The 16,330-nt window shown below is 43.0% G+C and overlaps 1 protein-coding gene across 4 annotated transcripts in view; it reads right to left on the bottom strand.

Moving 5' to 3' along the window:
• Positions 1-16,330, bottom strand: part of MAP7 (microtubule associated protein 7) — a 182,771-nt gene that overhangs the window by 26,146 nt on the left and 140,295 nt on the right. For 3 of the 4 annotated variants that reach the window (XM_090040020.1, XM_090040005.1, XM_090039993.1), the window contains exons 7-8: positions 5,980-6,093; positions 1,381-1,532 (exon numbers count right to left, since the gene is read on the bottom strand). In XM_090040020.1, coding sequence (XP_089896146.1) covers positions 1,381-1,532; positions 5,980-6,093 — 266 coding nt within the window. The remainder of the gene's footprint in view (positions 1-1,380; positions 1,533-5,979; positions 6,094-16,330) is intronic. The other variant, XM_090040014.1, reaches the window with a different exon arrangement.

Consider the following 16,330-nt stretch of genomic DNA (forward strand, 5'->3'; position numbering starts at 1 on the left):
ATTCATTTTAACTGTATCTGGTTAACTGGGTCTTGGGTATGACTGTAAACTGCATCCAACTGGGGGGGCATGATGACAACATGGCAGGGCTAATTGTGGCTGGGTAGTTACCACAATGTGGCAACCTGCAGAGTAAAATGAGTATAGGGCATTTCAAAACCCTAGCCCCTACTGCCTTGTGGGTGCTTGTTGGATGGAGAAAAGCTGAGGGACATCATCCTGATAGAACTGCACCCTCGCTGAGGCATTAGGCAGTCAGCAGCAGCTCTTAGCTGTTGCTCTCTGGCAGAAGCTACAACCATCAAAGCACTGAAAGTCTGGATTTGGTCTGGCTGTTAGATTTGGTCTTAGTGGTCTAAAGGGGGTGTGGGGGATGATAGGTCATAGGCAGCCTCCACTGCTCCATACTCTTGCCTAGATATACATGTTGAAGGTCTTGTATGGAGTCCTGCAACCATCACACCAAGTGGATTTATCAGGCACCTCCTACACGTACACCATGATCCAGAGGATTGACAGCTGTCTACTGTTAAGTTAACTATGAAACCGCGAGCAAAATATTTTCCTGACTTTAAAACAGTTGAGCTAGTCTGTCCCTTCCAAACACACAGTTGGGATGTACTAAGAAAGCAACATTTGGCTTACTTGGTAAGTTCCCATTTATGTTTTCAGAGACACGCAACACTTGTGAAGGTGGAGATTGGTTAGTCAGAAAATACGAAAAAGAAGGCTCAATTCCTAAAGAAGTTCAAAAACATTGAGAAAGTATAATTTATACTTTCTCCATTACACCCAGCGTACACTGGGAATAACTAGACTCAGGCATATTGATAATGATAGAATTAATAAATGGCTTCTTCCAAAGAATCCAGCCAATCTCTTTTTTTCTTTTAATGTAAACATGAAATCAAAGACATCTAATAAAAGGTGCCAGACCGCCATAGACTGAAATACTCTATTCAGACAATGTGCTCAGCAGGCTGCAGCAGCAATGAAAGCTCTTCCACAGACCCAATCACATGCCTCAACCCTGACTGGAAGGGACCATTCTGCAAGCTAACAGAATAGCTCAATCTCTCTGGCTTGTTACATTTTTAACTAGGATTGCCTAAAGGAGAGAGCTGATAATGGTGCTGCCAAATGTGATGTTGATGTTTGGTCATTAGGGAATTGAACTGAAAACTAAAATTCACAAAAGCTACGAAGCTTCTGTTGCCAGCCCAGGATAAATTGGAACTGGCATCACAGAAGGCTCCACAAAACTCGGTACTATTTTCAGAAAACACCAGCTTTTCTTGATGAAAACTTTTTATGTTCTAGCATATGTTGATACCAAATTGTTCTCCTGCAGAGATACACAACTATAACTAGGTCACTTACCCTTGCAGAGTGTGTAGTCCTCCTACGTCCAATAGTATCCGGGACTGTGACAAAGGATCTTGTGTGGTCTCCTGGGTGTCTATAGTTCATGGCCTTGTAGGACAGAGGGCTGATGGGGCTGCAAGATGCTGAACGAGGACAAATGGGGATAACTAGGGTGTAGGTTGATTTCATTAGTTTGTTCAATAACAGAGCAGCAGTGGAGATGTGACAACAGAAAGCCCATAGCAGGGAGCAGAAATGGGACAGAAAGAGACAGAGAGAAAAGAAAGAAGGTATTAATACAAAGAAAATGACTAGTTCTTAAACCAGAACCATCACTCAGTACTTGTTTTTTTGGCTCCAAATAGCTACTGGTACATTCCTCCAGAGGAATTAATGCATCTTTAAATATGAAAGGTAAAATAACCCATTCTCTCAGATTTTACCCATTTTCATATTCAACAAGGATGAAGAGACATCCAAGGGACAACACAAATTGACCTTGCTTTTTATTATATAGTGGTGGTTCTGGTAGATATCAGACATGAAATTACTGATCTAAGACTGATTAGCTTAGTACATTTATTGACAGCTGCTTTAATTAGATTTGGAAAAAAAAATCAACAAAATTAGGTTTCCTACAGCTAGCTTTGGAAAGGGGTTGGAGGGGGAAGAGGGGACAGGAAAAAAAGTGTAACCCAAAGACAAAAATATACTACCTCTACAAAGAGAGTAAAGCTCAGCAGTCCAGAAAAATAATTACATTCCTTCAAATCAAATTTACAAATCCACATCATGCATTAAGGGTAGCTTGTGAATGCTGGGGTAAACTTACAAAGATTTCAGAAACAAATGGGCAAATCAAATACACGATCTGAGCTTAACTAGATAGCTTTTCTGCTGTCCTTTGAATCAAAACAGGCTTGTAGCATAAAATGAATGTATATGTTGATGCTATTGTTACAACAGATTTATTACATTAGATAAATATACCAACACTGGATAAATTTATTAATCCAAAACATACATACTGGGCACGGTTACATGAGATACTAATGGAACAGTAGATTAATTCTACTGTCCATTAGCTTATCACAAAAAATGCTGGTACTGTGTAGTAGAATTAGTCTACTGTGCATTAGCATTACTTAAAGCATGCGCCAGCGCTAATGCTCAGTAGTGCCAATTATGGCACATTAATGAATGTGTAGACATGCCCACTGTCTGCAATTTTCAGCATATACCATGTTTTAAAAAGATCCTCTTAAAAATTATTGTCTAGGCCCCCATTCAACAACTTTAAGAATTATCAATATTATTGTAAAATAAACAATAAGTCTACATGTCTAATGACATACAATTATATGTTTTGCTATTATAATAAGTAATCTACAACTGTAATAAATTAACTTGCCTAGGTAAATAGTCTAGTCAGTATCTGGAATGGCAGGTCTCCCTGACTAGGTGCAGACATTCAAAATGTCTGAGATGGAATTGATCCAGTTATGTGATTTTCTTTAAGTAATGTAGTTTTACATCAGTAGTGAACAGAACACACAAATTTGCCCTTTGCTGGTGGTGATGGGCGGGGGGAGGCGTGCATATTTTAGATCAGGTTCTGCCATTTTTAAACCAGATTATATGTGCTGAACTTCTGTTCTGTTATGGGTATAGACTGGTTTCTGATCACTGATACCAGTAAAAGTGTAATGTCTATACAGAGGATGAAGTTTGCTACTAGCAATCTCAAAGCAATAGCACATAATTATGTTTGCATTATTTACATTACACATTCAAAGAGACACATTTTAATGCTGCAATATGGACCATAAAGTAGTTCTTGCACTAATCACAAATGCTGGTCATAAAGTACTCCCAGATCTCTCCTTGGTTCTTATTCTCTTGACAGTGTACTATAGTCCAAAGTGACAGCAGGGCCAAATTGGGTAATTATTTAGATACTTTTCCCATTTGTCTTTTCCTCTTCTCATACTCATTTACAATATCCTAGGACTGCTTGTTATTCAGCATGTTACTCATGCTGACATGGAGTGTGCAGGTTCTGTACATTATCTTCACTTTTAATTTATTTATAAATAAGAATAGTAGCCTTATATTGCACAGGAAGAAATCTCTTCTGCCCATCAAGCTCTCTCCCCCAGAACAAACAAATATTTCCATATGTTTTTATATTTCTGAGCTCATAATAATACTCATGAACCTCACTGTAAAAACAAAGGACCATTAATATAACAAAGATAATGCCACACATTTTCCTGAAGCAAGCTCCAAAGGCAATTCATTAATAAAGAAATTAACTTCATGTATATGCTACAGCAAGGGCAGATGCGTTTGCTTTACTACATAATATGAATACAGAAAAGGAGTAGTAGTAAAAGGAAATCATCCCAGGATGAACTGATAAGCAATGAATGAAAATGAAGTTTCACAAGATTCCTTTGCTGAATGACCCACGAACGGGAGCAGCAGCAAAGCAATAATTTTTAAACGACTGTAAAGTACCATATTTTCTCAACATACAGCACTCTCCAGAATAAGACATACACCTTGTTTTTAAAAAAGCAAAACAAAGGAAAAAAGACTTTTCCTTGTAGTAAGTATCTGAGTAGCAGCAGCTAGGGAGCTAGGCCTGCTCTCTATGAATCATGTGCAGATTTTATCTTTGCTTTTCCCCAGTAAACAGCAGAAACTATTCTTAATATATTTTCTCATGTGCATTCCAGGTTCCCGTAACTGTTGGGTTTTTTTGTGGTTTTTTTTTTAATTGTTTTTTGTTTGTTTGTTTGCGGCTTGTTTTTGTTTTGTTTTGTTTTTTGGGTGGGGGGGAAGGAAGAGCTGCATGTTGTTGCAGGAAAATATGGTATATATAATTTCCTGCCTGTGAATTAGTCTTCTAGGTAAGTCCTGAGTCTCCTACTACATATATAAAAATCAAATAATCTATTCCACTGTCTGTGTCACTAAACACTGTTTATGAGTTATCCCATTTCACTGAAGATATATCAACAAAGTTTCTCAGATCTGTTTAGACGAATTTAAAGGGTTAGTTCCTGAAAGTGCCTAAGTGTTATTTAATAAGGATTTTAAGAACAAAAATCGATCGTTAACTTGATTTTGATTTTTGCACTGAAGTTCATCTTTAACTTATAATAAAGCAGGGTTATTGCCTGGGCATTAATGATAGGCTGGGATAAGCTGATAGGCTCAGGGTACATTATCACCACCTGATCATTAATCTTCAGGAAATGACCTACACTGAGGTATTGAGGTTATTGCTATTATGGGATAAAACTGGAAAACAATGGGCATATGGGGCAGTTGGGTGGTATAGTTCTAGTTAGCACAGAAAAGGCATTGCTAGAGAATTATCCTGTTGTATTAGCCACTCAAACTTCTTGAAATCTCTCCTAGTATTTCATTCACCTTACAATTTATTACATAGCATGAGACCCTGTCAGCGTGTTCACTGAAAAATCTTTACATCGGCTCTAGTAAAGTGACTGCTTACAAAATCAAGAGCCTTTCTTTCTCAACTACTACTTAGTCAATAGCGCATTTCCAATTCTGTACTTTGTAAATATAATTTCATAATATTCAGTACTGGTTTTACAAACCTTTGGTTTGAAGACAAAAACCATGAAAAAAAATTAACTGAACTGTTCCATTTGTAGAATATGATCCATGCCCTCTTCCCCATATCTGTCCACGGAACAGTATTGTGGCGTAGTTAACAGAAGTAATACTTAAGTGAAAGTATATTTCAGCATTACTTGACAAGATCTCTAATACCTCTTCCATGTCCTACAATTCAAATATAGGCTTTGCTCCACAATCTGTGGGGTCAACAAATGCAATGTGGCCAAGCAATCCCTCTACTATATATAAACATTACAATCATGTTTTCCCTATACCATAATAAATTATAGATTGAAGCGTTTCTCATTTATTGTAGTATATTGAAACATTATTTCAAACATATTGATGACACTGTCTCTAGTTTTGAGAGTTTTCAAGATATTTTATAATAAAATAACATTTCAATATTTGTCATTTTTCCCTCAATGGAATAGCACAGAATTATTTGGTGATTGGTGGAAAATTACCTAATAACTAAGGCGGTACCTCTGCAAACTTGCTCAACTTTACTCATCTTACTAAAGCCATTGGAAATGAGGATCTACATTTAGAAGCACAACAGCTTAATGTTGGAAAATAAGTTAATTAGAACCAACCAAATATACTGATCAATATTAATCCGGCAATAAAGTAGTTAATCTCAGGTCTTTGTACAGAAATGGATGATGATGCTTGGATGTCTTGTGTCTATTTTGCTGCACCTCCAGAAGTACTAGAGACAAACTCAAACAAAGAGGGAAGTGGGCGGGAGGGGAAGGTCGGGGAGAGAGCGAGCAAGAGAGAACAAAAGCATAGCAAAAAACTTCTATGGTATTGTACAAACTAATCTAGCTCGCTGTATACAAACCTAGAATGCTTACAAATAAACTTAATTAATCCATTTAATTAAAAACATATCAAAGAGACTTTCTGAAAGGAATGGCTGGGATAAAAATGTGAGGTCTATTCTTTTAGGTTTACCTGCATCTCCAGACAAGGCAGCTGTGCTTTTGCTTCTGGCCAGGAATGAATGCGTGGGAGTCAGTAGTCTGCTGACAATGCTGCTCTCCCACGGGCTGAGCTGCAGACGACGAGCTGAATGGGCACCATAGATACAACACACTAGATCAGACACTTTCTACACATTATCATACACTGCAGAAGACACCTCACGATAATACACACCGTATCCCTAGAACAGAACATCTTAACACTATGATTCTGGGCATACAGACTGCTTATTGTTTCAAATGTATACTTTACCCACTTCGTTGATGCTATCCAAATGTTTGAATATTAATGTTTACTGCTTTTGTGCTGCTTTTTTATTATTATGCTAAATAAATATCACATTAATGCTAAGATTTGGTCTGTAACTCTAATTACAGTGTGTGTGTGTGTGTGTGTGTGCGCGCGCGCACACATACAGATTCTTCCCACACCTTTCTACCCCAGGGTTATGATTATATACTCATTAAAAAACATGGTCTGAAGCCTGTCAACCTTGTTAAAAAGTGTTTAGTTAGCTAGGTAGCACAGGTGAAAAAAAACACTGTCCAAATTACTATACAACAATTTTTTTTTTAGTTTACATCCCTGGCATTTCGCAATATCTCTCTGGTTCCCTTTCCACCAGACAGGCTGTTTCTTCTAATTATGTTTATGGACTAGAGAAACTCCAATGATGAGCACAACAGAATTTAATGCATAGATATTTGATAATACTGACAGTAAATATTTAAATAATCTTAACATTGCAAGTAATATCTGTTTGTATTGCATCTAAACCAACGATTCCCAAACTCTGATAGATTGCTCACCACCCATTTAAAACAATGTAACCTTAAGTACCACCAGCAAATTTTTTTCATATAAAGTAATTATAATAAATCCATTAACACATACCACTGACAGGTTGACTGTGTACCACTGGTAGTACTCCTACCACAGATTGGGAAGCGCTGATCTAAACATTCATTCACCTAAATTTGGTCTTTGGGGTAACAACCAAGGCTGCAAATTGAATTTATGAGTCTCGGTCTATAAACCGGTCATTCTGATGAACAGATTTAGGAAACTGGAGACACAGGCAGCATTTTAAAAACTGGAGGTTCAGCATTTTTGAGGCCCAAAGCCTTGAAGCTCCCTTCAGTCCACTCCTTTGTTGGCCTCAGTAAAAGAGGGGCCTAGCCTGATAATCAGAGTGTAATTGCCTAATCTTCCATCCACGCTGATTTTTTACCCAAAGTCTCTCCCTAACTTCTGCTAACTCAGAAAGTGCTGTTGGTATAGGAATGAAGCTTTTCCAAATGCAGCAGACTGTCCAGATAAATGCCCTTCTATAATGAACTACAGCAAGAGCTCTTTACAATCAATTAAATCCTTTACCCAGATTATAAAAAAATGAAAAAACAAGAAAGAAAAAGCCTCTATTAAACCACGCTGGCAGGTTTACTCCTGACAATGAGAAATAATTATTTTTCTAGGTATCTGTTTTAACTGGAAGGCAGAAAGTCAAGTGTTTATGCTGCTTCCTCTCTGAGCCTCTGGGTTTGCTATGTCCATTATATTAGCTTTAATGCAAACCTAACCAGAAAACCTTGCTTGCTGTCTCTCAATCTTTGCAAATGCAGTTTGATTAAGCGCCAGCTCAGAGAGTATGGCCAGGGACAGAAGTTACATGTAAACCGGTTTAAGTGATCGAAACTGGTTTAAACCTGTAAAAGAACAGATGTTCAGTGCACATAAGTGAGTTTCAAAGTGGCTGAAACTGGTTTAAGATAAACCTGGTTGGATGTAGTATCAGACTTAACTGATTGAGGTCAAAATGGTTTATGCTGTCCCAGACCCCTTCCTGGTTTAAGTTAAATCAGAGTCCCCCAGCATCCCAGCATGCTTTTCAGCCCTGGGCTGGGCTGGGTTGGGCTTGCCACTCTGCTCTCTAGCTGAAGCAGGGTGTGGGTGAGGGGTGTGGCCAGATACCTGCCTGTCATGGCCCCCTAAGGCAAAGGAGGCAGGGAGGGGGTTTATTCCCCTTTCCCTCCCCTCTCCCATCTGGGGACCTTAGCCAGGGTCTGCCTGGCCAGGGTGCAGCAGCCCCTGTTAGGTTTCCTTCCTACTCCAGGGGTAAGAGGCGGTAGTGGCACTAGGGAGGGCTGGTGGGGACTACGGCCACCCCAAAATTCAGCTTAGCCTCTGTAGCCACCCCTCCAAGTCCTGCCGCCACCATTTGCTCTATGCAGGCTGCAGCAGCTCTGCCCGCCCTGTTCCCACCCACAGCACAGGCCCCCCATTGGGAAGAGAATTGTGCTCCCTGGGACACCATGACAGGGGCTGCTGCCCCCCTCGTTGCCCCAACAGCAGGAGTGGGGGCATGGCAAGGCACCGGCTGGCATGGCCCCTGAGGTGAAGGGGGCAGGGAGGGTTCCCCCCTCCCTCCCCTCTCCCCACAGGGGACCCCAACCAGTAGCACTGCCAGGCACTAAGTGTGCAGCAACAATACTGTGCTATAGTAATAAGCTACTGCACAGTGGGGCTGTGTGAAATGATTGCGTTTCAATTTAGGTTTTGGATTCAGCTGTTTTGGAGGACAGTGATTCGTTTCAGTGTTTTGGATCACTGTCCTGTTTTGTTTTGGACGACTGTTTTGAACAGGTTGGAAGGGAAGCTTTGCACAGCCCAACCCACCCAGGGGCTTGGAACCAGGGGACGCAGGGCCCTAGCGGGAGCAGAACAGGGCCATGGGTGGCTTGTCCGGGGGAGGGGAAGAGCTGCTGCCCTCCGTGCAGGCAAGGAGACCCCCATGCGGATCTTTGATCCCTGTCACGCTGGGTAGTGGGGCAGGGAAGCAGTGCAGAGTGGCAAGCCTGCTGGTTCCTGCTGCATAACTCAGTTCTGCAGGGAGAAGAGATCCACGCTGAGGGTCTCCTCCCTGCTGCTGCCTGCCCCAGATCTCTGCAACCTGGCTCTGCAGGGAGCACAGCAGGGACCAGCACTGCCCTGCCACGCGACTTGGCTCCACAGGAAGCAGAGATCCATGCCCGGGGTCTCCTCGCCATCACTGCCTGCCCCGTGCAGCCAGTGGAGGTGAAGAGACCTCCGGCGGGGATCTCTGCTCCCTGTGGAGCCGAGTCACATTGCAGGGCAGCAGTGTACACCTGTTTCCCTGCAAGCCCAGCTCTGAAACTCTGAAATTTTCCAAAATATTTCCGAAATGTTTTGGATGCCTCATTTCTTTCTGGAGATGTTTCTGAGCCCTCCATTTCAATTAGGATTCGTAATGAAATGGATGCTGAAATTTCGCACAGCCCTACTGTACAGTAGCGTTGGAAAAAACCATGCAGTGATGGTACCGTGCAGGAATGCCAGTTACTGAGCAGTTATTTAGTACTTGCTTATGCAAGTACTACATGACTGTGCAGCAACAACTGCACACAGTGTGCTGCATGTATAGATGCAGTCACTGTCACTATAATTTTACATAGCAAAATCCCACAGAGAATTAAAGCAATGAAAATAACATGCTGGTTGTCAGAAAAACAAGTACAAAACAAAGATCTAATCCTGAAGAAACCCTGCTAGAACATATACTACCATGTGGAGTCCAGTTCTCCACAGACAATCCTGCAACACCTACTTTGTGTAGTACTATCTTAAGAGGGCTGCTCAGATAAATGAAAACTAAATTCAGCAGTAAGATTTTATTGGATTGGGGCCTGAAAGTATGCTATGCAAAGCATTTATATTCGTCTCCTACCTAGACGACCCCTTCTAGGATAATGATGATTAAAACAAACCACACACAAGTCCACTTGCTCATCAGACCACAGTGTAACCAAAACCTTGAGCATATACAGATACCTACCCAGCAAAGTAAAAATATAATTTATTTTTCCATCAGCGTGTATGCAGTAATCTCTCATCCATGAATCAAAGGATACAGATCCCCATCTAAAATACATTTCAGGACACAATTCTGCATGTAAGACCCAAGTATCATTTATGTTTAGCACCCTTGTTTTAAGACAAATAAGCATTGAAATAACATCTTCATAGAAATAAAAAAGGTCCTTGTGTCATCAGTTTTGACCAGGAAGAGATTCATTTTCTACAGGAAAATAAGGTATGGTGAAACTGGCTGGAAGGCAAACAACAACTCCACACTTTCAAAAGTGTAACAACAAAAAGAAGCAGAATCTACCTTCTCTTTCATAGTTTACAATATAGATATTTTAACATGGCTCCAAATGAGCAGTAGGAAGATATACAACTGTTTTTTGAGGAAGATTTTGCAAGGTTTTCTAGACAAATATCAGGATCCCATGTAAATACACTCCAGTCCTGAAAGCATCAAGAAAGGCTAAATAAACCAGATTTGCATTTTCCCTCCATGCCTAAGCACTGAGTATGTGGGGGCTCAAGGGCCTTGCCCCCACTTGGGAAGAGGCATAGGGTGACCACCAGTCCCGAACTGGGTGGGACCGTCCAGAAATGTGAACATCAAGTCCCAGTCCCAGGCTACATGACTCTGGGACAACATTTGTCCCAGATTCCTAGGATCCTGCAGGGGGTTTTCCATTCACCATGGAGAAACATGGGATATGGAGGGTTTCCCCTTGTAGGCTGGCAGAGTTCCAGTCTGCAAGTGGTCAAGGGGAGTGGGATGCAGGGGGCACCAAGTGCATAGATGCATGCACACACATGCACACAGCCAGGAATAAAGCCCCAGAAAGTGGTAGACAGCAGCTCCCCCAGCTGCCTACAGGTAAGTCTGGGGTGGGGCAGTGTGAGGACAGATCAAGGCCCCCACAGAGATGGAGGGAGTGGGGCAGGAGCTGGGCCTGGGCGTGCTGCCCAGCCTGGGTAATGCATGGGGCCTAGGGCCGGGAGTGGAACAGAGCCGTGGGTGGCTTGTCCTGGGGGGGGAAGGGGAGCAGGGGGGGCAGTGACACCCTGCTACTGGGGAGGGAGGCATAGGGTGGGGGCATATGACGCTAGTTTTGCGTGCAGGACAGGGGCAGATGCAGGCTGCCCACTGCGCCCTTGGGGGTTCCTGCCCTTCTCTCCCCACAGAAGCCCCACGCCAGCCATGATGAGGCATGCCCTGCTTGGAGCTGGCGATGTGGAGTTATGCCCTGCACTACTGCCAGACCGTCAGGGAGTTCCTTGCTATGGCAGCATGACCAACATGGGGCTCTCGCGGAAGGGGGGCAGCAGGGCAGGGGACCCGGAAGCCTCAGTGAGCAGCCTCTGCATCCACCCCTACCCCGCCCCCCTTGGGCTCTGCTTGGCTCTGCCCCAGCTATTCTGCTGCAGGGGGTGGGACCCATCATCTTAGTCCCTCCCTCCCCAGCAAAAATAAAAGTTGGCTTCTATGCCTCCATGAACAGCATAAATTAGGGTGTCAAAATGGGCGTGAAGCTTCCCCCTGTCTGAGAGGTTTACACCAAAACTCTGTACCCATACTCTCCTCAAACTTTGTGGCTCGAGTCTATCAGTAAAGAAAAATATTTATATTTTTAGCTTCTCTAAAAGGAGTATTTCACTTTCAATATCTACTTTGACACTTAACAGGCTAAGATAAGCTTTACAGACTAATGAACTCGGAGATCTATAGCATAATCTTTTGTAAGTAACAGGCTTACTTTGTCAGATGCTATAAAGCAGTGGTGTGCAACCTCTTCATCCTGTGGGCTAGATGGTCCACTTTGCAAGCTGGGCTGGAAGCTGGCCATGCACCTGATCCAGCGTGAGATGCTGGCTCAGCCAGGGCCCAATCCAGACATGTGGGGCCTGGAAATCTGGTTGCACTGAAGTGGTAGTTAACTGCTACTGATCCCTGAACACCAAATTTCTGGACCAATGGGATGGATGACATAGCTTTGTGGGTTGGATTTGGCCCATGGTCCAAGGGTTGAGCACCCCTGCTGTAAAGGGACTGCAGGAAGCAAAGCTCCTAAATAGAAAGCAGTAATTAGACTACAAAGGACAGAGAAGAGAAGGGGAAGGAAATAGGGAGGGGGCACTGCTGAGAGAGGCAAGACAGCAAGACAGATCAGTTAACCCATTGAGGGACATAGGGGTTACAAAAACTAGTTCAGGTAATAGGATAAGACGAATCCACCCACAGCCTTGGTTTAGACCAGGGGTGGGCAAAATGGTGATCCAGCTAGTGGCCGGACGTTATTTTCCAGGAGCCCCTGCCCCCAGCTGGTCGCCACAGACAACCTGGGAGCATCAGGGCCATGACGGCACGGGAGATTCATACAGATCGGCTGGGAATGGCACGGGGAGGACATATGGCTGGGTGGGGAGCTGCTTAAAGCCAGGACTGGGCTCTTGTGGCAGTGACAGTGCAGCGTCAGAGCTGGAGCAGAGCAATGCACAGCCCAGCACATGGTACTCACACTCACTGCAGGGATGTGCAGGCAGAGGATCGTGGCCTTGGCCCCAGGCTCCCCAAGTTCTTGGGGTCTCCCTGGCTCCCCCAACCATCTCGCTCCCAACCACAGCCCCATCCCAGCCGCCTAGCCCCACGCCTTGCCCACTTGGGTCCCGTCTCTGGGAGTAGGTGTGGGGCAGACATGACAGGGTGCCCAGGCAGTGGGGCTGGGTCCAACAGCACCAGTCATAAGAAGCTGCCAGTACTGGGGCTGCTGGGAAATGGACTCTAACTTTGCCCGTGCCTGGCTAGACCATGCATAACACAATCCAGTCTGTGGATAATTTCTTGTTCTGCAATTTCTCGTTCAATTTTGTTGTTAAAAGTTTTGTTGTTTAATACCTTTAACAGCTTTCACCTCTCTGAAGTGGCTGGAATATTCCACCCACAGAATTCATTTCTTGGACACCACTTGGAAAGTTTGCAATGGCTACATTACCACATTGTATTGGAAATCAACCAACTGTTACAGCAAGCTCCACACCAGCAACCTTCAGTCCAAAGCACATCGTCTATAGACAAGCTCTACATCACAAACCTGGCTGCTCTGATCTCACTGTCTGGGATGCATGCAGAGATTTCTTCAATTAAAAAACTGTAAATACTCAATTTAAGAGACAGACTCAGACCTCATTCCAACCTACTACAATACTAATCCTGAGACAAGGACAACTGAACGTTTTTGGTTATCACCTACAGCCTCCAGCTTGAACTCCTTAGACAGATCATTCATGGATCCGCCTGGAAAATGAAGACCACCTCAAGGTAGCTGGGAGGATAAACATATCCTTGGTTTCCAGGAAGCCCCCCAACCTCAAATTGTATCTCTCCAGCAACAGATTACCTAAATCCTACTCTCACCATGGCACCAGATGCCAGCTATATACCCCCATCAACACAGACTGCATCATCACTGGCCCAAATCAAACTGATTATAACACCCAAGGACCATTTACCTGCACGTCCACCAATGGCATATATGCTACCAGGCTGCCCCCTGCTGTCTACATTGGACAGATCCCTATGTGAATAAACACTGATTTGACACCAGTTCCAGAAAGGCACACAAGCCTGTTGCAGAACTGCCCTGGTCACTCCACGCTGGCATGAGAGTGGCTGTTCTTAGACCTCAACACTTTAAATATGAAATTGAACAAAAAATTGCGGAACAAGAAATCCTCAACATGCTGGATTGTGTTAAATACGGTCTAAACCAGTGGTGCTACCTTTTGTCCCACAGGCCACATGCAGGGTGCAGGGCCCAGATGCAGGCTTGATAAGAGCCCATACACATAGATCTGGATGCACACAAATGGATCTGGACTGCACAGTCCCTGTTTGACCCTATGTGCTTAGATTGGGGCCTGGGACCTTGTGCCATCCCTGCCTGGCTCCATGTATCAGGAAGTGAGCCCAGGGACCTCATGCCACCTCCACTTGGCTCCATTCTCCAGGATCCAGACCCCAGGACCTCATGCCACCTCTGACCATATTCATGAACTGGGACTGGGTCCTGTGCCACCTACACCTAGCCCATGCACGGGGATTGGGCCCCAAGTCACCTTGTGTACTATATCTAGTGATCAGGGCCACAGCCTGCAGGGTTTCCTACAGACCTGGTGGCCAAATCTGATTGAGCAGCCCTGGTCAAAACCAAGATGATGGATGGATTCTTACCCCTTTACTTGGATTAGCCTTTAAAACCCCTATATGCCCCAAAGGATTAACTGCTTTGTTTTCCTGTCTGCTACCCATCTTGCCTCTCTTAACAATGCCCCCTCCTTTTCCTTCTCTCTTCCCTACCCTTTGTATTCTAGTCACTGCTTTCTATTTAGCAGCTCTGCAACAGGCAATCCCTTTACAGCATCTGATGAAGTAAGCCTACTGCTTAGGAAAGCTTATTGTATACATCTCTGATTTAATTAGTCTACAGGGTACAAATCTACCCTATCTGACCTCAAACTAACATACCTAACTGTATCTTTCTCTCTGCTTATTAAGATAAACAGATTAACTGAAGTGGCCAAGCAAACTGTGGCCCCTGGGTAGAACATGCTTCACTGGAATTACAGAAGTGAGCCCGCAATCATGTTTGCATTTAATGCAGAGGTGCTGCCCATGGATACTACAGGCATACAGCACAATGCCAGACATTTTAGTTTTTTAGGCTTGTAACCTACCAAAGTCGCAATTCTGAATCGAAAATCAGGACAACGCAACTGTTTCAATCTTACACAAATGTAAGCATGGCCCCTGGCCTCCTGGAAAGTCGCCAACACATTGTGCAGTGTAGCAAAGCTTAGACATTCCAGAGGCAACGAATAAGCAAAATTTTATTTTCAAGGCTTGCAAAAAAAAATTCTGGAGGGCAGAAAATGAGAAGTCAAGTTTTACCAGGCATTAGGTAAAGTGCTTCAAATGCAGCTAATTTATCTTATTGAAGAAAATATGTCTAGTACAGTAAATGCCTGTTAGTAGAAAGGATTTCTTTGGGTGATATCTTTTATTGGACCAACTATCTACTTGGGATAAAGTCAGACAAGGTTTCCAATGTAAGACAATTTTCTCAGGTCTCCAATTATAATAGGAAGCTAGCTCTTTTTTTCTGCTAATTGTGTCTGTGCTACACTTGAGAATTTCTTTCAGCCCCTTCCCTAAACTATGCTTCACTTGCTTTGCCTACTTCCCAGAATCAGAGACCTGAGGTCTTACATTCAAAAGCTTTATCTCAACTATATAGTTGGTCTGATAAAAGATACCACCCTAAGAAACATGCCTCTCACATAATTTCTGGACCATCACAGCTGTAACATTGCTCTTACACTACTGTAACAAGGAAGATACCAACATCTTCAGCTTACAACAGAAAATCCACAACTTAAATAAAAAAACAGGCAGACTACACAGCAACATCTTAAGCCTGTGAGGCCCTGATCTCCCAGTAATCAGCTTCTTGTCCTTTGCTAGTTGTGTCTGCTATGCCTGAGAATTTCTATCAGACCCTCCCCTAGGCTGTGCTTCACTTGCTTTGCCTAGCTTCCTATAATCAGAAAGTATGTCTTCAAAAGCTTTATTCCAACTACATAATTGGTACAATAAAAGCTATCGCCCTACTAAATCTTTGCCTCTTGCACAATTTCCATCACGTCTACAACATCATTCTTATACACCTGTAAGTAGCAACACATTGGTGCTCTGAGGCTATGCTGCTCCTAAGCATCTACTGCTGCTACAGGGAGTATCCGATGAATAAACAGTAAAGTAAGTGTTCTGGGGAAAAATATAATTGATTAGCTGTTGCTTTTACTAGGTGTTGCCATAAACAAATGTCAACCATACTGCCAACCCTAAAGTGCAAAGTCAGGGCAGCTTAAAAATCATGAGACTTTGGAAAGTAATAAATGCTGAGCTCTTTTTCATTCAATTTTTGAGCACTTCAGGGTCATATTTTCATGTTCTTCTCTAGAACTAAGGGATAGGTTTTTAAATGAAAGCTGAGATCCTTACATTATCACATAATGCCAAGAACTGGAGCTTTATAGACAACACAGTAATTAAATACTGCATCATGTGATAAAAATCTGAGATGGCAACAATGGACGTTATGTTTGCCTGGTATTGTGTCAGGAATAGAAACTGGACTCTAAAAAGGCTGGTCAATCAAAATGTTGTTTCAACAGCAGCAAGATACATCCAATATTTTTCTGTAAGCAGGAAGGAGACTGGAATTAAAAAAAAAAATCTCTTGACAAATAACACAGAGGAAGGCTCCTTGCTGAGACCTAGTCACAAAATGAAGCCCATAAGTACAGTGAATAAAACAACATTAAATGCATGTTTGCTTGCAAAAGTAAATAAAATCTGGAACTCGAGTTTTCTTTTTGCAAAGTT

The sequence above is a fragment of the Crocodylus siamensis genome, chromosome 1 (genome assembly GCF_052110815.1).
Source record: "Crocodylus siamensis isolate JL-2025a chromosome 1, ASM5211081v1, whole genome shotgun sequence".
NCBI lineage: Eukaryota > Metazoa > Chordata > Crocodylia > Crocodylidae > Crocodylus > Crocodylus siamensis.